This window comes from Harmonia axyridis, chromosome 5, assembly GCF_914767665.1.
Source record: "Harmonia axyridis chromosome 5, icHarAxyr1.1, whole genome shotgun sequence".
NCBI classification, from domain to species: Eukaryota; Metazoa; Arthropoda; class Insecta; order Coleoptera; family Coccinellidae; genus Harmonia; species Harmonia axyridis.
In genome coordinates, this window is record NC_059505.1 from 32,324,171 (window position 1) to 32,345,551 (window position 21,381).

Genomic DNA, 21,381 nt, shown 5'->3' on the forward strand with positions numbered 1-21,381 from the left:
TTTAATGTATACTAATATAGTGCTAGCCCGAGATAACAACTTGTTATTAATGGTGCTACTTCAGTATACAGTACAAACTTGCCGTTGTGTTAGTACTCACCTCTTCAGAATTTCCTCATCAGTACTGATTGTGGAACCTACCCGTAGATATTTTATTATCAGTTATCACAGACTACTAATCTATGAAATTACCCAGAGAATCCAGAGATTAATCAAACTGTCATTTGGAAATTAACCTATATTTATTTGTTTTGAATGTCTATAACAAAAAAAATTTTTTTCAAATGTTGAAGACAATTGTACATGAGACAAATGTGGATTTATTTCATTTAGAATTCTTTTAATAGTTCCAATATATACTGCCTCATAATATTATATAAAATATGACTTCCCAACCAACTGCTGTACATTACATTCAACAAGATATAGATGAAGTGCTCTCTTTCTTGAATAATCCACAACAACAATTGGATCAATGTAATTTGATTGAATTAACAAAATCTGCATTGTACTTATTGAAGGCTTTACCGTCTGTGCGAGGATCTCTCTTTGAATATTTTAGTAAAATATTTACATTGGCAGCTTCAAAATATATTATAGGAATTGAAGTAAGTGTTTTAGGCGTTTATAAATATGAAATATGTAATGCTTTGATGGTGTAAATTTTAATTTTCAGAATGAAATAAATACTGGACAGGTATCAACTCCATCAGAAGTGGATGAAACAGTTGTATCGGAAATACATTCTTCCATGGTAAATTTGATTTCTGAGGCACCACAGGCTTGGTCTCCCATTATAAGTACCTGGTCATTAGAGTTGCTGGGTGAAATATCTTCAAATTTTTCTACGAGAACTCATATCAGTTCTACAGCAGGTAAATGTATATGATCTTTCTATACTTTAGTACCTTGCCAGTATTTTTGTAGTCGAATATAAATGTGAATCCAATCCAACCCAATTTATGGTTAATTCACTATGATTTTCAGTTCTGAATGAAACCTTACAACTATGGATGGGGTGCAGAGCAACAAGAACCTTAGTTGATATCAATACAAAGTGTCTTTCTAGTCTGATGCACTCTGATACAGAGGCTTGCATTAAGGCCCTATTAGGTAAGTAAAAAGCGACTTTTCATTATATGATATTATATATATTATAAGATGATTATATTTTGGTTAATTTCTAGATACTTCTGTAAAACATTCTCCAAATTTCGATTGGGTAGTTGCCCATGTAGGAAGCTGTTTTCCATTTACTGTAATAATAAGAGTGCTATCATGTGGCCTAAAAGAATTTTGCCAGAATAAGTTCTATGAACAAAGCCATAACTCTCCAAAACTCAAATCAGTGGTTGGAATATTAGGTCATTTGGCTGGAAGTCATGCAGACGATATAAGAACTGCTATATTTGAAATGTTTCAGGTAAAGAATTCAGGATCTTTTAATTTTTGTGAAGATATTTTGTGAAAGATATATAAATTTTGATTGTCATGATATGTTTGGATGGACTTGGCTTCCGGGCAAATATAAAAGAGAAGAAGAATGATTATCAAGATCAAATCATTTACATGTTCAATTTCAATTCAATTCTGAATTTTTGAAATCCACAGTAAATCTATCAGTAATTCGCAAACAAAAGATAATATATGGCAACTGTTTTTAATTTAAAATATGGAATGATAAAATATTAAAGTTTAATGGTATACACAACTACTTCTTTTTTTAACAATGCAAATAATAAATTTCAAATAGATCTTATTAATCCTGATCATCCTCAACTAATCATCATAAATAGATTTCAACCATAATTCTGGCTTGTCATAGCCTAAATCTTCTGGAAAATCGCAGCCCAATTCCAGCATCACTGGTCCAACTTCCTGGCATATATACGGATAAAATTCCTTGATCTTATCACCGCATTTATGTTTCACCATTTCCATGAATCTCACTGTCAGTGCATAATCATTGACCCGTCTACAAGCCATGAGTGCAGCAATTATTATCTTAGGATCAGGAACTGCATCATATCCTGCTAGATCATTCATACCTTGTCTTATATCCCAGCCATCAATATCATGTCGATTGAAATAGCAGACATACTTGCAGATGGTTTCTTCTGGCGTCTCATTATTTACAACGACATGACATATATTTCTTGTTTGAGGCAGGAATACCTTAGTAAGGACGTTCAATATTTTTCGAGATGGTTGCAAAATGGACATTTGATTCTTCTTAATGCAGATTCTTCAAGAATTATTTTTAAATATTGATGATGAAATGTGGCAAATATTTATGGTTTCTATGGATATAACTGTTAAATATTATTAATTTAGGTTACTATGATTTAAATTGTTTTTTCCATAAGTAATGAGTTGAAATTGATGATAAATCACTAGGAAATAGAAAAAAATTAATAGAAATCTATACAAAAGAGATTTACAAATATTTCAATGAATTTCAAAGCATATTATTTTACAAGAGGCCTACTTTGAGAGCAGTAGAATACATTTTTTTGATTATATCTGTTTTTTTTTGAGGTGAAACAAATATTCACTTGTTACCACAATCATTTGGAAGGCTTACTTTGCTAGTGTTATCCTTCTTTTCCATATCTTGTTTTGTTTGTTTTAGTTATAATTTCAAGGTAACTTTCTGTCTCTAACTTATAATAACTTATGAAGATATTCTTAAGATAATTTGATACCTACATATGTGCTAAAGTGAGAAAGAACCAGAGAATCAATATGAATATAGAATAATCAGTAGTTTTCATATTTTATTCTCAAATTTTGCGTCCTCTGGACTCGAAATCTAATCCTTATAGTTGAAAGAAATAAACTAAGATTTATTTGTTTCTAGTGGAGTATGGGTCCATGTAAAAAAGTAGGTGATTTAGACAAGCCACCAAAAAAGAGAACAATACCATACATTCTTCAATTGTCTTATTTGTCTTCTACATTGTTGTCGTCAATTTGCAAAAGTTTGAAGGACATAAGTAGGTTGCTATGCTTGTTTTCATATAGTCCTATAAATTAAATTATTTAATTTTTAGTCAACATTGAAGTTATTGAAAAGTTAACTGAATTTCTTGAGGATTGGTGTAAATTTTTTGGAACAGCAGAAACATTAGAGGTTCGTACATTTGACTCTTAAAAAAAATTTCAAACATTAATTTTTGTTAATAATTTTAGGATCTTTTAATGACTCTCATTCTACAATGCAGCACAGGGGGAATACAGATAGTTAAACTGTTTCTAGAATGTATAACAAATGAAAATTGGACATTGGCTGATAATGTGGTTGAAGGTATCAAGGAAAAGAGTAAAAAACTTTTATGTATGTAAGATCTATGATTAATATTTTTCTTATTTTGTAGCAAAGTGGTACAGGAAAGAAAGAAAATTAATAAATATTCAGAGGATTCCTCAGAGTATTAGATATAGATCATACATTATTCTTAGTAAACTACTTTTCTTCAACTTAAATTTTTTGACGGTTCAAATTCCTGCACCAAACTATTTTTTGTGTATTGAAAAGATTCAATCTCATTCAATTTTTTTCCAGCAAATCTATTAGTAGAAATAGATGTTTCCTTGAGATTCAAAAGACCTATTCACATAGTAGAGTCGTTCAGTGAAGACATCAGTGAAATTAATAAACTGTTGTTGAGCAAGCATAAAATCGAACATATGACAGCGGCTCGCCTTGTTGTATTTTTAGGTAATTAAATCAATTATCAGAATTGATCTGATTTTCAAAGATATTTCAACCGTATTGAAATTTTTCAGGACGTGATAATCCATCCATTCTCATAAATTCAGTTACATTCATTTTGAAGAACTCCCAAACTGCTGATCATCTAGCCCTTCTCATAAAAATTTTGTCACACGAGTTTATTGACAAATCAAAGCCTCCTTATTGTGATGAGGGAGGTTACTTGGGTATGTTACTCCAGCATATACTTTGTAGAGACATCCAGAAATTCTTTACGTCCAACCAGGAAACCATAGATTTATCGCAAATGTGGGAGAATTTGTTGTTGTTACTCAGGTGAGTACTCTACAAATTTGATAAATGAGAAAAACATCGAGTGAAGCTTCTATTTTCAATTTTTTCTACGGAATTTAAAATCTTCAATATGTCATAATAAAGGGTTATCCATTTTGTGGTAAAGAAAATTCGATGCTAAAAATCGTCATCCAATCTTTGTTGTTCTTCAAGCATCCAATCGGCATATGTTCTAGTTATTCCATGGTCAGCTGGCTTCAGTTCTTGTGTCAAATGAACCTTTCAAGGATGAAGATTGAAATCCAGATGCAAAATACGCCAGAGCGTGCCGTAAGAGAAGCCCAAACGTTTTGCGCGCCGAGGAATGGATCTTCTTCAACACTTTCACTTACAACAATTAACAGCTATATTTTCGGTCAAGCGTGCATTTTAATGACATGAGAAACAGATCTAGTATCTTCGAATTTTTTCAGTGTCTTACCAATGGACTAGTTTTCATTTTTTTGTTAAGGATTAATTCTAAAAATTTAAGTAAAATGAAACAAAAATGTGGAAGAATCATTGAAATATCTCTAGAAATGAAAAAGTGATGGGACTTTGAAGTTGCGCTTGGAAGAATAATTTCATAATACGCAGCGTCTAGTGTGTGACGTCACGCCACTTACATGAGGCGACTGGCATTCGCAGAGTGCTTACGAATTCATTGGTGTACAATCACTTGTGCCGTTCGTGTCGTGTTTTGTTCGTTACACGATGGCTGAAATAAAATAAAATCCTACAAATATTGTATTCTGCCTATGTGTGCAAGCACGACAATTGAAAACCCCAATAAATTGTTTTTTCATGTACCAAATGACATGAATCAAAGGAAGAAGTGGTGCAAATTAATGAGGCGTGACTTAATTGGACCTAAAACTACTTCATATATGTGTGAAGATCATTTTGATGTAAGTACCTATCAGTACTAGCTGTCTATTTCTGATAATAAAAATACTAAGGTGTAAGTTGGTTTGAAATAAGTTATTGAGTAAAAATAACTTTGTCCTTTCACGAAGCCTTCTTCCATTATGGTGACATAAAAACAAAACTCGAGTTAAAACTACACTGTACAACTACAAACGGCGCGAGAGCCTTGGCGCGGCTAAGTATTCAAACGTAATTTATGGTTTAGCAATCACAGGCAAGTGGCGTGACGTCAAAGACGAGTCGGAGACCAAAGACGTTCCGCGCTAAAATACGTAAATTTAAATAATCTATTTCTCAGTCATTTATTGATGGATTTTCAAAATTTTTTCACTGATTTATCAATTTTGCTCTATATTTTAATTCTATCGTGTCAAATATAGTATTATCAACATCACTAAACTAGTCCATTGTACGCTCAGATGAAATCAATAAACTGTTGTTTATTTCTGTAGTAAGTTTTCACAATTTTCACACGTTCAGCAGTATATTCATATTTTTAAATGGTTAACCTTCATATGATGCTTGGGATGATCGTTCTATTTGACATACTATGTCATTGAAACAGGGCTGAGAAATCTGAACCACGACATGGATAACCCAGTAGAATACAATTATTTAGATAACCTGCAATATTAAATGAAAATGTAGAATTGATTGATACTTTCAAGAGAATGTCATTAATTTCTTTCTTGAGATCTAGGAAATTCCACGATTGCTTTCCACAATGCGCATTGACCCTCACGAAGAGTAATTGTCATGTTATTCATTTTTAGATGGGAAAAAAGTGGAAAAGTCCCGATGCTGAAGGGCCAGATGATATCAAGGGCGCTCTACGCGAATCTAGAAACTATCACCTCTGTTTTCGGAAGTGAAATTCACCACATGCATGTGATTGCAGAACTCCTTGATAAATTGGAAATACCATCTGCCAATACTCCTCTTACACTGAGCGTTCCAATTATTTTAAATCTAACACAATCTACTGTCAACTATTTTTTTGCATGTTGCGCCAGTCAAGGTAAGATTGATACATTTATTTTGGTTGACTGTATAACACGTCACTTAATAAGTCCCCGGGCCTGGCGCACAGATGGCACCACCAGTACCATACCACTTATTTTATTTTTACTACCAAGCTTGCAGAGATGCGTGATTAAGGATATCTGGTTCGATATATTGAAGGATAAGTGAAGCTACATGTGTTGTTGTTTGAAAAATTGATAGAAACAAGTTTTGTGATTTGATAAAGCACCGTATACTGTGCAACAAAGCCATGGCTTGTAATTCAGACTCTGCTCCATCAACAACGGTTAAAATGTGCTCCAGGGAGAGAAATTTGGCTCTAATAAAGAGGTTGAAGTCGAATTTGTGAAAAAAAATGTGTTTTTACTGGTTAGGCCCGAGACTTATTGGAAGAAGTGTAATTCGTCATACTGTATAGACAGAATATATAGAATTACTGATAACTTTTATGATTTGATTTTTTACATTTTTTAGATGGTGGAAACAAATTGAGGGGATTCAAGAAAGTTTGTTCTATTTTGAAAAGGCTGTGCGCGTTTTCGAAAGTTGCGAAAGTTCTGGCACTGAGAGAATTATTGGAGAGAGCTTTGTTTAGATCTGACAACGTTCTGTTTGGAGCGATCAACACAGAAAATTATACTAATGACAACACAAAGAAACTACTACTGAAACAGAATAAGAAAATTGTATGTAATTCATATTTTAAATTATTCTCATTATAACCTGGTATGTACATTTATGATATTTATTTTTTTTCAGAGTAAAACTATTCCTTTAACTAAACATTCGTCTGTTTTCAATGGTGGTATTATTGGTGGGGGAAAGAGAAAATTTGAACAACCCGAGGAATTACCGTCTGAAGTAATATCTGCTAATATTTCTGAACTTATAAATACCATCAGGGCATGCTGTGCACTGCCAAATGAAGCTGATGCAAAATATTGTGATTTGTCTCTAGATAGTGTCACATTGGTTTCACTCCTGTTAGTTCAGTTTGTCAGTCCAGATGTAATGTACAATGGACTCCCTTGGCCAGAAGAAGACTTCTCCAAGGTAAGTCACAATCTTTTATATTCATTAATAGGCTAATTGACTGTATAAAAATATCGTCCTACTTATCAAGTATGTTATTAATATAATATTAACAAAAAAAAAACGCAAAAATGTTAATCACATCATTTCTGCTAATTTTGTAAGATTTTTGAGTCATAGCAGACGGAAAAATGGGGAAGACGGTATGTTTAACTGCCTTCCATATTCGATATTCCTCGCCTTACGATTTAAATGAATAAAATAAAAAGGTGAACCTAGCCTTCTATATAGTCTTGAAAGTATATATTCAACATTATTATTAATGAAACAATTATGGGGTAAAAATGGTTTGCAAATAAATCGTTAACCTTCAGATTTAAATTGAGTTAATGAAAATGCTGCTTTTTTTACACTGAAACTATTGTTTTTAGGAATAAAATGACGTCACAGCTAGTGAGATATTAAGTACCAACCAAAAATGTCTTGTTACTGCCTGAAATCTGGGGATATTTGCTCGCCCTAATATTGCCATCCATTCACGATATTGCCATTGTGTTATTCTGATTGTAAATTGAATTTGACATTTTCAAAATTGGTTTGGTTTGATAACTTGAATACAGTATAAAAACCATGCGAATTCCACAGTTTTTCAAAATCTAATACAAAATTAAAAGCATGAGAATATTTTGACAACCAATTGATGTTGATTTTATAGTAAAACATGAAAAAACCACAGTCTGGCAACTATGCTGGAAAACGTTCCGGGTTTTCTAGACGTGGTCTAGTAGATTTTTTGTCTCACTTTTCACCTACAACTACGATAAGCATTATCAAAGGTTTATGGTTCGTAGATTGTAATTTGGCACTGGATTTCTCCAAAAGCCTACTATTCCCAGGTGTTATTTATTATGTTGTCTTTTTTTTTCGTTTCAAATGACTTATTATGGGTTTATCTTTCAAGGTTACAGTTGAACGAGATTTGGCCATCACGAAATTCTTCAAAAACATGCCGTTGTTGTGGGAGCTACTGAATTTTGTGGCAGTCTACCGTCCAGCACTGTGTTATTGTTCTGTATTACTAAGGGCGCTCACTGCTATACTGATACACCAGTGGCGTAGTATGGGAGATAAGAACAGAGCTAACGCGAACGAGCATTTCAATAATCTCCTGGAAACTACCATTAGAGTTGTTGATACAATGGCCTTAGGTCAATTGCTTCCTCCGCCGCTGTCTAGCATAAGGGACGTTTTTCCCCATTTGAAGTCTTTTGAGGTAAGTTACAAAATTTTTAAAATCAACACAACTATGTCAAAAGAAGTACCAGGAATTGGTTTCAGTGTCTCTTCTGAAATAATGCTTGTGAAAAAAACCTTCGAGCATCAAATTATGCTCCAGGTATAAACAATCTTTAGAATAATCCAAAATTAATTGATACTACATTTCTTCGAAAAAGACTTCGGTAATCAAAAATTCAAATGAGATATTTCAAAATGGCAATCGATATTATTAAACCCAGCGAATCTGGCGTTGAAGTATAGAACGACATATATGGACGAAGGGTACTTAGAATTGATACTTGATAAACTGTACCATAGATGGCTCTGTACTTCAGTATTTAATACAGTGATTATATACTAGTGTACTCAGTATATAGTCACTGTAGTATTTCAAACAATAATGCACGGATTACAACACTGAAATTTAAGTGTGACAAAGAATTTCGACAATACCTTTTAAGCGGAGTTTTGAATGATCAATTTCCAGTACTCCATAAAGGGAATGTAATTTCAAACTTCAATATGAATTTCATATTTCTAGATTGTTGCTATATTGAAGGATGGAATTTGGTTCTATATGAGAGATCATGTTCCATCGCCTGCACTTTTTACTTTGGATAGTAATGGAATTCACTGGAGAGATCCTTCAGTAGCAAGACCTCAGGATGTTTATACAAATTCTCTCAGAATTATTCTTCAAAGAAATATAAAATCATTAGGAGATGTTTATTCTAAAATGTTCATAAATATAGCAAAATAAGGTGTAATGTACAAATTATAGTATTCGTCAACATAAAGAAAGCAGATTTGAAGGTTTCTAAGTTCTGCTGGTATTGTTTCAATGTAAATATGTATTTTATCGAATGAAAATTTTTGAATTGTCTTATAAGCAATCACTTTTTATAACAAGTTTTTTCATGTTAGTAAATAAAAATATTCATACTTTATATTTTAAAATATTCTTTTCTTCTATATAATATTTCATATTTATTGAAATTCAAGAAGTGCGTAAATTTACTTTTAGGTTCAGGAATTCTTTATCTGTCAAGAAATGCCACTGATAACCTAATATTTGTGAGACTTCCTGTTCGACTAACTTATAAGATCTACTATTCATCTTTAACCATTCACAAAATTCATCGCTCCATTCTTGATTTCTTGGCCAGTCATTACGAATTATTACTGCTTTACCTCTGATGTAGAGATTTCTCAAGTTTTTCCCTGTGAATGCCAGGAGTAAAACTGTTGATGTGGAAATTCTTTCAGTTACAACCTAGAAAATATTTTGCTTTCAGCCAAATTATTTTTCAGAAACTATACATTTTTCAAAACAGTTTAAACAAGTCATTAAAGTTCCAAATTCTAAAGTATATCATTTATTTGATAACCAAAAGACGCCAATGCAAACATAATGTTTGCATCAGCTGATCGGAGCCACAACAAAGTTCTGATTGGTTCAATGTTTGAGTCGATGCTTTGCACAGCACGATCGGACCAGGATGCATTTAAAATTAGTTCATTGGATGTCATTTAATCAATGATCTAATAACAAATAGATAGCGCATAGAGAGAGGAATCGAATCCAACAGAAAAGTGAGACAGATAATGTTAACACCTTGTAACCAGAGGCCCAACTAAACATTCCGATGTTTTAACTGGATGTATATATTGAACCAATCGATCATAATCCCAATGGATTATGTGATTTGGTCTCTCTTATCATTGTTTGAAATTCAAACATCTTTATCCTCTCACGTAACATGAGGGTGAATCTTTCTCTCTCTAATGTTGGAATCAATGCTCTTTACTGCACTACCTCTCAAGAGCACATATCTAGGGATTATTAGATTATTGAAATAAATCCATCACATATTGCAATAATGTATTTATTGGAAAACATGTTGAATGGACTTACTAGAGTTGAGATACAAGGACACTCTCTCAGTAACAACATCAAACTGGCATCTATTCTGTGAAAGAAAGATTTTTCAGACCAGAATCTAGGTATATTCATATGCCCATAAGTCGTCAAGGTATTTTTATAAAATTCTATAGCTAAGACTAACTGATTTATGTTGAGCTGAAACATATTGTGGTGAAATATTATTCATTGATGATCGCACATCTTACCCCAATATGTGGAGAATTGTAAAGGACAGTTTTAGCTGGTGCACCTTGTTGCCAAATTAACTGCTTTGCCTTCATTGATTCCAACTGTAAGTGAACCCTTAAAGCAGGATTGTTTTGTCTACAATTCTTCCAAGTTCTTTGTGATACAGAAATTATAGTGACATCATTAGGTGTATACCGATTCTGAACAATATGTAAGTGCTTCAAATTGGTATAGCCCAATAATTCAACGCTATCATCCCCTAGATTTTGGGGACTTATTATAAGAACCTGTTAATGAAAAAAATGTAAAAGAATTGTAGAACTTAACTTTCAACTCACCTGTAAGTTGATAAATATCCCTACATGCAAAATTGTGTACTGAAGTTTAGTAGCATTCACAACAGATAAATATTCAAGTTTATTGTAGCAATTCTGACAGACTTCGTCTAGTAAATATTGAGCTTCCCGTGGATCCAACAGTAAGTCAGTGAGTTCAAGGCTTTTGAGTTTTGTAAGATTGTTCATCAGTCTTTTTAAGGCAACTAGTAGCTTTCCTCCTGTTCCACAACTTTTTGTTTCATCCCTGCTGATCAAATTGCAAGGAAAAGTATATTTCAATGATTTTATATTCCTGGCGATTCCTTGTTTTATATTTTCAGCTTTATTGTTCCTATTTTCTATGTACCAAGAGACTATGTTTATGAATTCGTAGAGATTGAAGAAATTAATCATTGGTTCGATCCTCAGTCGTTTGAAATTTTGTCCTACTGCACATAGGCACATTTGCGTACGTACGTGGTCTAAAACATACTGAAAATTGTTATTATTAGTTGAAGATTTCAGTCGAATTTATAAACAAAATGACAAATATACAAACAATATAAATATAATTTTTACACAGTGTAATTTCCGAGTTATATACATATAAGTTCCGTTTTTTTTACCTGCCAGCCTGAGTAATAATTGAATCTTCCTCTGGTCAATGTGTTATCCTCCAAAACAAATTCAGACCAAGCACGAGGTAGGTAGAACGCTCTGTACCATGATCTACAAACTAAACTGGCATAATATTTTTCTCTTATAGAGAGATGAGAAAAAATTTGCTCGATTATTAGGTCAGGAAGCTCATTCCATTTGGAATACTCGTGGTCAGAATCATCTTCACGGTTATCTGCGTCAATATCTATATAAACCGCTGAAAAAAATAATGAAGACTAAGTTTTATTCCAAATTACTGTAACAGGTGATGAGATATGGGTTCACAAGTTGGATATGTAAACCAGTGAACAAAACTCGCGATGGCTCCTCCCAACTGAGCCGAAAATGCTATTGCTAGAAGGTTGATATAGCTAATAGAGGATTTTATTTGGGAAAGCAAAGGCCTAGAAAAAGATTCGAAACCCCATAATATATTTGTTGTCGCTAATTCAACAAACCTTAGATCAACAGATAACTTAGCAGCTCATGTGCACAGGGCCTTAGCTCTATTTTCCTGAAGTGTTTGACCTTGAGCGGACCAATAGCAATTGAGATAAACTCTCTTATTATTATTATTATCTGCAGAAGCTAGAACTGTAGGCCTGTAGTGTATTTCAACATTGTTATGACGTAAAGGTGGTAGGCATCCATCGAAATTTGACAAAATGGAATTGATTTCGAAATGAAACCTGGATTTTGAAGAGAATGGACGGCCTACGCCCAATTTTCGGCTATGGAAAGAGCATTTTGAATGTTCCCAAATTTATATTACATTATATCGAGCCACTATAGTCTGTCGAACTAAAATCTATTTAAAGTAGAAATATAATATATCATGGTTTAATATCTATAAATCGATGTCCTTGATCCACAAAATGTTTTAAAGTTTGAAATATAATTTAATTATGTTCTACTACTCCTTAAAAATGTCAATATCATTGTTTATCTACCTACAACACTGTTACGAATGAACAGTGAATATAAATATTAAATGTTTGTTAATTCAAAATGAGAACTGATCAGGTCGTGATCTGATAGTGAATGAACAACACCTTACACAAAAAATACCTTTAGTCCCGGTATCTTTTGATTTGTACAACTCCGTCCATAACTCATGTGAGAAATGGTGGTGCTTCTCACGTTTGTAAAAAGTGTTAGTAGCACCTGCGAATTCAAATTCATTAATAACATATAAAATACCTTCTATTTTGTTATATCGACATCACAAAAGGCCAAAACTTAGTACTTCAGTACCTTCATCATTCTCGTCAACTTTCCAACATCCCTGTTGCATTTTTTCTTTGTGTTGATACCGGTAAAAGCGTAATAGAGTATAAAAACATTACGTAAAGACCAAACGTTGTACTAATTATAGTTTCGTACGTCTGTGGATATAAATAAGCTCGCGGTTGCATTATTTGCTTCCGCAAGCAAATCTGTCTGACCTCTGTAACCTGTTTGTAACCGTAGTAATGAAATAGTTGGTCTGGATTTTGAAAATATTTCGAAAAATATAAAATTATTCCTCCAAAACTTTTTTCCTCACTATAAAACATTTTTTTTGAGTTTTTTTTTATTCACAAAAGTTTCATCAAAATGCAAATTACAATTTCTCTTAGCTGAATTAATGGAGAACCTAAAGAAAAATTACTATCTCCCCAAAAACTCCTACCTGGAAACTGGGTTGGACTTATGAGGATATTGATTCAAACCTCTTGGCAAAACCATCGGATGTTATGCCAACCATCTTCGATTTTGAAACGGTCATAACTGACCGTCCTATGGACCTAAACTGAGGATCTCTAAAGCCCTGGGAAGTGAGCCCTCTATTTTACAGACCGAGATACTGGCTGCTTATTTATGCGCTTAGGAGTGTCTTAAAATGAACCCCAAGGGGGCGCATGTCTAAATCATCATGGACAGCCCGACCACGCTGAGATCCCTGGAATCGTACTGCCAGGGGTCTCTGTTAACCTGGGAGTGCCGTAACACCATAAAGCAACTGGACAGAGCCAATAAAGTGTCTCTACTATGGGTACCAGGATACTGTGGTGTTGAAGGAAACGAAAAAGCCGATGAACTTGCAAAAAGTGCATCAAAGTTAACACCTGCTGGACCTGAGCCTTTCTGTGGGCTAGGAAAAGACCAATATAAGGCACCAGTCCAGCAATGGGAGTTGAATAACAGGATTACCCACTGGAAAAACACTCCTGGGCTTACTCAGGCGAGAAATTCGTAATTATTTCAGCTACCTATGCCAGAAAGCTATTGAAGCTGTCACGAGCTGAGTTTCGGCTGATGGTGGGACTGCTGACGGAGCACTGTCGGTACAAACATCATTTGTACCGTATGGGAAAGTCAACAGATGAGATTTGCAGGCTCTGTGAATCAGAAACAGCTGAACACGTGGTATGCAAGTGTCCAGAGCTGGATAGCCTTAAGGCGGCCATTCACGAGGCACCCATGGTCGAGCGTTCGGATCATTTTACAGTCGGGCAGCTCGGGACACGGCCGCACAACTGTAAATCAGAGAATGAATTTGACTGCCCGACTGGAATCTCTTGGGTGCCTGGCTTCCAGATGCTCGAGAAAATGCCTCGTGAGTGGCGAGCATAGAACCATTCATATGGGGAAGCCGGTGCTGGATATCTGTGAGGTAACGGTCAAGGCCCCTAAGAAGATTGTGTTTTTTATCAACTCTATTGACCACCTCAGTGGGTTTCCATGAATGAGTAGGGAAAAGAACAAAAGATCTACATGGTCGCAGTTCCCGAAAGGCTTACCGAGTCATAACGACCCCAGTTCGAATAAATAAATGAAAAATCTCCTCAAAAAAAGTACCGAGAAACTTAAAATATATATTACACATACAAAGATTGCCTTCCTAGGAAGAAAAGTTTTAAAAAGAAAAAAAAGTCGGCCGGTGTGACGTTTCGGTAAGATTTATTGAATATTTTGCCAAAAAATCGTTATTGCAGTGCAGAATTCATGATTCTTCCAACGTTTGTGTACATGAAATTCGATTTGCAATGTAAACAATACAGATTAAAGGAATCAATTGAAAGATGTCCTTCGAATTCCACGTGATAATATAGTTCCTTTTTGCCAACTTAGCAGAAAAAAGAATTTTAATAATTACTTTGGTCTTACTTTTCAAATGATTAATTTTTTGGTTATAACTCTCATTTTCTTTGGTACTATTTGTTGTGATTAGATTCAGGAGTTATGAAAATTCATTAGGAAAAATCTTATATTTTATTAACACAAATTTTAAATATAGTAGTATTTTTTATAGGAAGAACATCAACAAAGGTAAGAATTATCTAGAGAAAATATTCAACAAACACTTCATTTCAGTATGATACTAGAACATATAACAGAAAGTCGTTTTATATTTTATTGTTATCCTAAAATAGAGTCATACAATTCTGCAGAGATGGAGGATATTCTCCATGCTGCCCAGAAGCTTGAATTTGTTGGGAAGATTGGACAGCAGCCATTGCCATAGACACCGGGGTACTTGAAGGGTGATATGGCACCTTTAAAAAAAATTTCATCAAATAACCGTACCCTTGAATATATAAGATTTTCCAATAGGAATCATATAATTTAAAATGGTTATAATGGCAACACTGTTAGTTATTTTTCGACATTTCTTAGGTCAATTGTGTTCAGTAGTTTATGCCATTTAATAAAGGAAAATACACAAAACTGTTGAATTGTTTTTTCAAAATCAGTTCTAATTTGTGAATGCTGAGAGAACAAATTCAACAATTTCTAAATGCTGTTGAAGCGTGATTGAATGACTATTGAAGACAAATGACATAAGAAATGTCAAAAAAATAATACAGTGTTGCCATTATAACCATTTCAAATTGTAATGTATTCCTATTGAAAACCCCTTTTAGACAAATTGGTGAATTTGATTAAAATTAAAAAAACTATTAACAAAAAATTTGAAAGCTCTAAACTTTCACTCGTCAACTTAGCTCTTTTACCTCTTCGAGTAATTTATGTGGACTTACAGAAGAGTTATGGTGAAACCTTGGATCCAACATCATGGCAGCGGCAACAGCAGCTGCTGTGGAAGTGGCTGTTGAATGGTTACCTCTGGTAAGCATATGATGATTAACAAGATTATTATTATGATGCTGAGAGCCTCTTTGGTTATGTCCGGTGTTCAAAATTTGATTATGCAAATTATGAGTATGGTTGTGATGATGAAAATCAGTTGGATCCCCAAAATGGTGGTAGTTTGAATTTAAAGCAGCAAGGTTGTTACCTGTACAAAAAAATAAAGTACAATTTATATTTTTAAAATGGATCAATGGGGTTTTCACCTGCTGAAGAAGAAGGGTGTGATTGATGATGCATTATAAGATCTTGAATTTCACTATTTAAAGGTTGAGATCCCGTGGAAGAAGTTGTATTTGTTGATTGTGAGAAGTTTATTCCATTTGAATGTGTAGATGTAGGAGAATCGGAATTTGCCTGAGATTAAATGTAAATGAAGTTAAAACAATAAAGTATTCAATAACTTGAGAATACCTGTGATTTCGGCCTGGAAGTGCTGACAGTATTATTATTTCTCATGGGACGAGCTTTGTACGGAACCTTGGCTGAAGCATTTTCTCCATGATGTCTGGTAAAATGTTCCTTTAATTTGTCCCTTCTAGAACTAGCATAATCACAGTTGGAACATTTGAATGGCTTTTCATCTAAGTGAATTCTTTCATGACGAACAAGATGAGACTTTTCCATGAAACCTCGGCCACATATACCACAAGAATGTGGTCTTACACCGTTGTGACTCTTAACATGACTAGCCAATTGATTTTTTTTAGATGTAGAGTATTTGCAATGAAGGTAAGAGCAACGGTAAAGATCACCTGAAAATATATGCTCAATAAAAAACATAAACAGTTTTCAATGAAAATATCAACAATACCCTCATAATTGAAAAAAAAGTCAATTAAATTGATATTTTCTAAAAATAAAGACAGGAAAATAATCTTACTTGGGAACAATTCATGCCGAATAAAAATTACAGTCCTCATTTCACATGAACTAAAATGAAATAATAAAAGAAATAAAATGTAAATCATAACATAATATTTTCAGACAAAAAAGTTATTACCTGCATGAATTCTTTTATGTGCTATCATATGGCTCAAAAACTTTGTATGGAAGCCACAGCTATCACAAGTTAAAGTCTTTTCATTGGAATGAGTAAGCATATGAGTGTCTAAACTCTGCTTGAAACGGAAGGTTTTTGTACAGCTGTCACATTTATATGATTTTTCAGGAGTATGAACTTTAAGATGGGAAACAAAGTTTTGTTTCTGTCGACATTTAAAAGAACAGAAAGTACATTGAAAAATTGATTCTTCGAGGTGTTGAGAACGATGTGCTATCAGTTTCGATATTTGATCTGTAGTGGTTTCACCTTGAATATAAAATTATTTAAAATGTTTGAACTTGAAAAAAAAAACAAAAAAGACTTACAATAGTCACATTTGAAGGGAGGTCCACTGAAATGTGTTTTCATATGATTCAGATAGTCGCCATGATACTGACATACAAAAGAACAAATACTGCACTTATATGTTACATCTTTGGAATGACTTAAAGCTAAATGTTGTTCTAACAATAGGCTATCATTTATGGAAGCAAAACATATGGGACATTTGATTCCAATTTTTTCCTCTGTATTTTCTGAAAATTCAATCAAATAATGGATGAATATTATAAGAAATAAAAAACAAGATTAAGTAAGCTAGGAACTTTCAAATATATGGCTCAAAATTCAAAATATTCATAGTGTATTTATTTATGTTTTGTTTATTGATCATTTGCATAATATAAGCTAAGCCATATATCTCTTACTTCTACCTTGTTTTCACTAGCTCAATAAAATAAATTTACCTTCTGCCTCTTCTTCTAATTCTTTGAGGATATATTTATTTTTTTTGCAGTTAAGCATTTTTAATGCTGCCATTCGTAGACTAGGTCTCAACCCAAAGAGCATTAATTTCTTTAAAATTAATTGTCTTCTATTTTTCAATCTTACTTTGACCCTAACTGGTATTACTTGGTTTTGAGGAAATGTTTCTACTTTCTCACTCACATCAACTTTATTAGTTTTTGGATCATTCTCATTTAATTTTTCTGGAGGTGTCTAAAAATGCAGAATGTATAATAAAGAATTTATTCTTTACAATATTTGTTTCTTACTTGACCAAATCTAGGGTGCAAAGCATCGTATCTTGCCTTGAAATTAGATAACATCCAATTGTTTTGAAACAAATAATCTAAGAATCGAAAGGTGCATATGTCACTTCTATTGTATAAAATGCATGTGTCTAAATGTTTGAAAACTTCCACTGGTTCTAAAACGTGGGTTGGGAAGCATTTGATAAGCCTGTCAAATTCTTTTTCCCTCTTCTCGATATCCACTAATACCCATTGTGAAAGAACAGTAAGAGCTTTTGTAGTTGATAATATAAAACACTAAAATAATTTGTGAATAATCAATAGATAGATGGAAGTGTATTCCTTTCAGGTTACCTTATTTTCAAAGAAATCCTTAAGCTGGGAAGAATTTAGTTGCATAATTTCTTCACCTTTACATACCTCATCAATATGACTTGCGATCCAATTCTCCACAATATTTCCTAGATGTTTTAGTTTAAACCTCTTAGTTAAGAAGTATGTGAAAAGACAATTATCTATATTCAATTTCGTTCCTAAGAATTCAATACAATATTCTACTATTTTGTGAATTATAAAATGATCAGCCAACTTCAATAGCTCCTCCACATTTGAATGCTCCACTGTTAATTCACCAGTATACATGTAATTCACTATTGCATTAAATATTTCACTATTCAAGCAGTTTACTGTTAACTGTTCCCTCATTATTTTGTGGTGCTTCAATATGGAATCAAAGTAAGGGGAGCTGCATGCTAAGACAATACGATGAGCTTTAATGATCTTATTATTCACATATAACGTTATGTCACAAAAACGACTGGATTTTTTCTGGTCATACAATTTTTGAAACAAATTAGAAGATAACTCTGAACACACAAAATTCATTGTGCACTTTTCTTCCATTTTCAAAGTTAACAGTTTCCCGGGAGATGTACCTTCATCTTTCACTCAAAACATTAATTATGGAACTCGATGTGAAAAACGCCGCTCACATATTTAATATTTTCATAATAATCCGCCCTCGGAAGGACATTTTTTCTTATTTTCCTTGAATTTTCCACCTATGAACTGTCAGAAAAGAAAATTATTTTGACAACAAGACTCACATTCCACTGTTTTTACAATGAATACAGTTTGCATAATATTGCGAATTGCATGAAAAGGAAAATTGATAATATATGATAAATTTTGATAACACTGATGAAATCATAAATTTGTAACACTTTTTTATCTACTTATCTATGTTTTTTATTGTGTATTTGTGGCTATTGTTGGTTACAATGAGATTTGGATCAGTTGTCAAAGTGACGTTTAAAATTAGGTTGGGAAATTGAAATTGTTGATGGGTGTATTCGACGTAGTCGTATACGGAAATATTTATTATTAATAATTATGTCTCATCAAACTGGAATACATGGTATAATGAGTAAAAGTTCCAATTAAACATTTTATTTTAAATTTTACATTTCAGCAAATGAAGAATTAAAGAAATATTTCGCAAAATCGAGAAATGGAAATGTTCGGGTCATAAAAGTATCAATAAAGAATGGTTTGTACAAAGAAAATTTTCTTGAGTTTGAAATAACAATTACATAAATTTTAGAAGAGTTAACTCTTGATGGACACCACTCTGTAAAGAATAATTGGGAAAATGACTATGATCAATCAGTTTTACCCTTAATTGAGGATGACCAACCTTGCTATATTTTGTATAGGTAGTTTATGATTTTATGAAATCGCAACATTCAATAACACTTTGGGCTATTCAGTAAATAATTTCATCATTGGAAATTGCATTATACATTATTTTCTAGAATTAAATCAACCAGAGATATGCATGCATTGAACTTAAAATTTAATCTATTCGTTGTATGGTTCAACCATGTTTTGTTTTTTATCTTATAGGCTTGATTCGAAAGTTGATAAAAACTATGAATGGCTATTCATAAGTTGGTCACCAGATACTGCTCCCATTAGACAAAAAATGCTTTATGCTTCCACAAAGGCCACTCTCAAACAAGAATTTGGGTCTGCTCAAGTCAAAGAAGATTTACATGGTACTGTGAAGGTACTATACTTCCAAGAAGATTTATTTTCAATTCACCTATTCATAATTTCAGAGTGAAATTACTTTGAATGGTTATATCAAGTATAAAAAGAATGCTATTGCTCCCGCACCTCTAACTTCAAGAGAAGAAGAATTACAAGAAATAAAAAAGTCTGAAGTTCACACAGATTATAATGTTGATAGTAAACAGCAGACTTTAGGAGGAGTGTCATTTCCTATAACAGCATCTGCGAAAAGTGCTGTTGAAGACATGCTAAATGGGTTATACGATTATTTACAGTTCAAAATTGGTTTGTTTACTGATAAAATATTGGGAATTTCAAAAATATGTTCATGTTCCTCCATTTTCAGATATGGAGAATGAAAAAATAGATATTAGTTTCATGGGAAAAGTAACAATTGAAGAATTACCAACAAAGGTTCCAACAGATAGTGCACGTTACCATTTGTTTAATTTTAAGCATAACCATTTAGGGTCATGCATAGAAACTATGGGTATGTAAAATATTCAATATGTCTGATATAACAGTTTATTCTTACTTTTTGTTTTATTGCAGTATTTATTTATTCTATGCCAGGATATACTTGCCCAATTCGAGAAAGAATGTTGTACTCTAGTTGTAAAAATCCCCTCATTAATACTATATGTAGTTTAGGCCTAAATATAGAGAAAAAGGTGAGTAGTCGACCTATTTTATATCTTCCTTTAATGTCGATCTAATATTTTTATATCTTTTATTAATGTCGATCTGATATCTTGTATTATGACATTATTCTCAAGATTTATTTGATTTTCAGATTGAAATCGATTCAGGTGCAGAACTCACGGCCTCCTATTTATATGACGAAGTTCATCCTACCAAAACTTCTAATCTTCCAAAGTTTGCAAAACCAAAAGGACCACCCAATCGAGGTCCCAAAAGGATGACTAAACCGCAACAAAAATGAACAAATTTTTATTAGTGTAGAACGACTGGTTGTTAAAAAATCTATGTCCATAGAGTGAATTTCCATATCGAATTTACCTAGTAGAAAAAGATAATTGTCTGGTATTCAATCTTTTTTATTTCCTATGATTCTGGTGCTAGCTCTTGAATTAGGTCAATATGTGGTGTTTGAAGGCTTTTTATATGAATGCTTTAATTTAAATTTTGTAAAAGAATTATTTTTATACAATACTGCTTTTTCAAAAAATTGCTCAACTCAGATTTTATCAGTATTCATTCTGTATTTTTTGCAAATAAATTTGTTTATACTTCGAATTATTTTCTTTCATTGAAGTTTATTTTTTTCTAGTAGGGTTTTCTGACAAATTTTAAACAAAGGTTGATTATTGGCGGTTTACTTTCGGGCACCTGTACATTATGCAGGGTTGTTATTAATTATCGTGGCTGTTGAAATATTTTGAATTCTCTTATCACAAGCTTGGGACTATGGAAATGTAAAGTAGAAATCTGGCAACTTCTGATACAAATTCTGGGGAAAATAATATTTTGGACCTGGCAACCCTGACAAGAACCACCATTTCAGAGGAATCCATAATGAGTTACAATCCATGACCTCTGAAGATACTTACTACAGTAGTAAAGTAGAAAGCCTGAAATGTTCAAATACTGTTGGACGTTCTAACAGGCCATAGTATTTTGGCAGAATTCGATTTTATTATTCAACATAGTTGCCTTCGAGGGCGATACAGCGATTA

General features: G+C 33.0%; 5 protein-coding genes across 6 annotated transcripts; 2 read left to right on the forward strand and 3 right to left on the reverse strand.

The window, feature by feature from the left end:
- The first annotated feature begins 189 nt into the window (after positions 1-189).
- Positions 190-9,255, forward strand: LOC123681128 (integrator complex subunit 5). Its single transcript, XM_045619346.1, has 14 exons — positions 190-608; positions 677-875; positions 988-1,113; positions 1,188-1,423; positions 2,861-2,996; positions 3,054-3,133; positions 3,193-3,337; positions 3,566-3,721; positions 3,790-4,051; positions 5,749-5,993; positions 6,473-6,684; positions 6,758-7,051; positions 7,992-8,303; positions 8,850-9,255. The coding sequence occupies exons 1-14, from the start codon at positions 384-386 to the stop codon at positions 9,066-9,068; spliced, it is 2,847 nt and encodes a 948-aa protein (XP_045475302.1). The 5' UTR covers positions 190-383; the 3' UTR covers positions 9,069-9,255.
- On the reverse strand, positions 1,642-2,309 carry LOC123681131 (cytochrome c oxidase subunit 5A, mitochondrial-like). The gene has a single exon (XM_045619350.1). It carries the CDS (start codon positions 2,221-2,223, stop codon positions 1,780-1,782), a length of 444 nt encoding a protein of 147 aa, XP_045475306.1. The 5' UTR covers positions 2,224-2,309; the 3' UTR covers positions 1,642-1,779.
- Positions 9,021-12,796, reverse strand: LOC123681129. Of its 2 annotated transcripts, XM_045619347.1 has the most exons (7): positions 12,653-12,796; positions 12,467-12,562; positions 11,365-11,615; positions 10,760-11,230; positions 10,439-10,708; positions 10,224-10,388; positions 9,021-9,581 (listed from the first exon to the last, which is right to left on the reverse strand). In XM_045619347.1, exons 1-7 carry the CDS (start codon positions 12,690-12,692, stop codon positions 9,306-9,308), a joined length of 1,569 nt encoding a protein of 522 aa, XP_045475303.1. In that variant the 5' UTR covers positions 12,693-12,796; the 3' UTR covers positions 9,021-9,305. The 2 variants fall into 2 exon arrangements, with proteins under 2 accessions (XP_045475303.1, XP_045475304.1); XM_045619348.1 differs by lacking the exon at positions 12,467-12,562 and having other exon boundaries at positions 12,653-12,769.
- A 1,843-nt stretch (positions 12,797-14,639) lies between these two features.
- LOC123681134 (zinc finger protein 16-like) lies at positions 14,640-18,764 on the reverse strand. Its single transcript, XM_045619353.1, has 9 exons — positions 17,966-18,764; positions 17,633-17,908; positions 17,324-17,576; positions 16,904-17,113; positions 16,536-16,844; positions 15,947-16,287; positions 15,739-15,889; positions 15,424-15,680; positions 14,640-14,937 (listed from the first exon to the last, which is right to left on the reverse strand). The coding sequence occupies exons 1-9, from the start codon at positions 18,512-18,514 to the stop codon at positions 14,806-14,808; spliced, it is 2,478 nt and encodes an 825-aa protein (XP_045475309.1). The 5' UTR covers positions 18,515-18,764; the 3' UTR covers positions 14,640-14,805.
- Positions 18,765-18,886: 122 nt separating this feature from the next.
- On the forward strand, positions 18,887-20,941 carry LOC123681135 (twinfilin). The gene is made up of 8 exons (XM_045619354.1): positions 18,887-19,028; positions 19,083-19,160; positions 19,215-19,326; positions 19,517-19,679; positions 19,732-19,969; positions 20,031-20,174; positions 20,237-20,355; positions 20,478-20,941. Exons 1-8 carry the CDS (start codon positions 19,004-19,006, stop codon positions 20,625-20,627), a joined length of 1,029 nt encoding a protein of 342 aa, XP_045475310.1. The 5' UTR covers positions 18,887-19,003; the 3' UTR covers positions 20,628-20,941.
- The last annotated feature ends 440 nt before the right edge of the window (positions 20,942-21,381 follow it).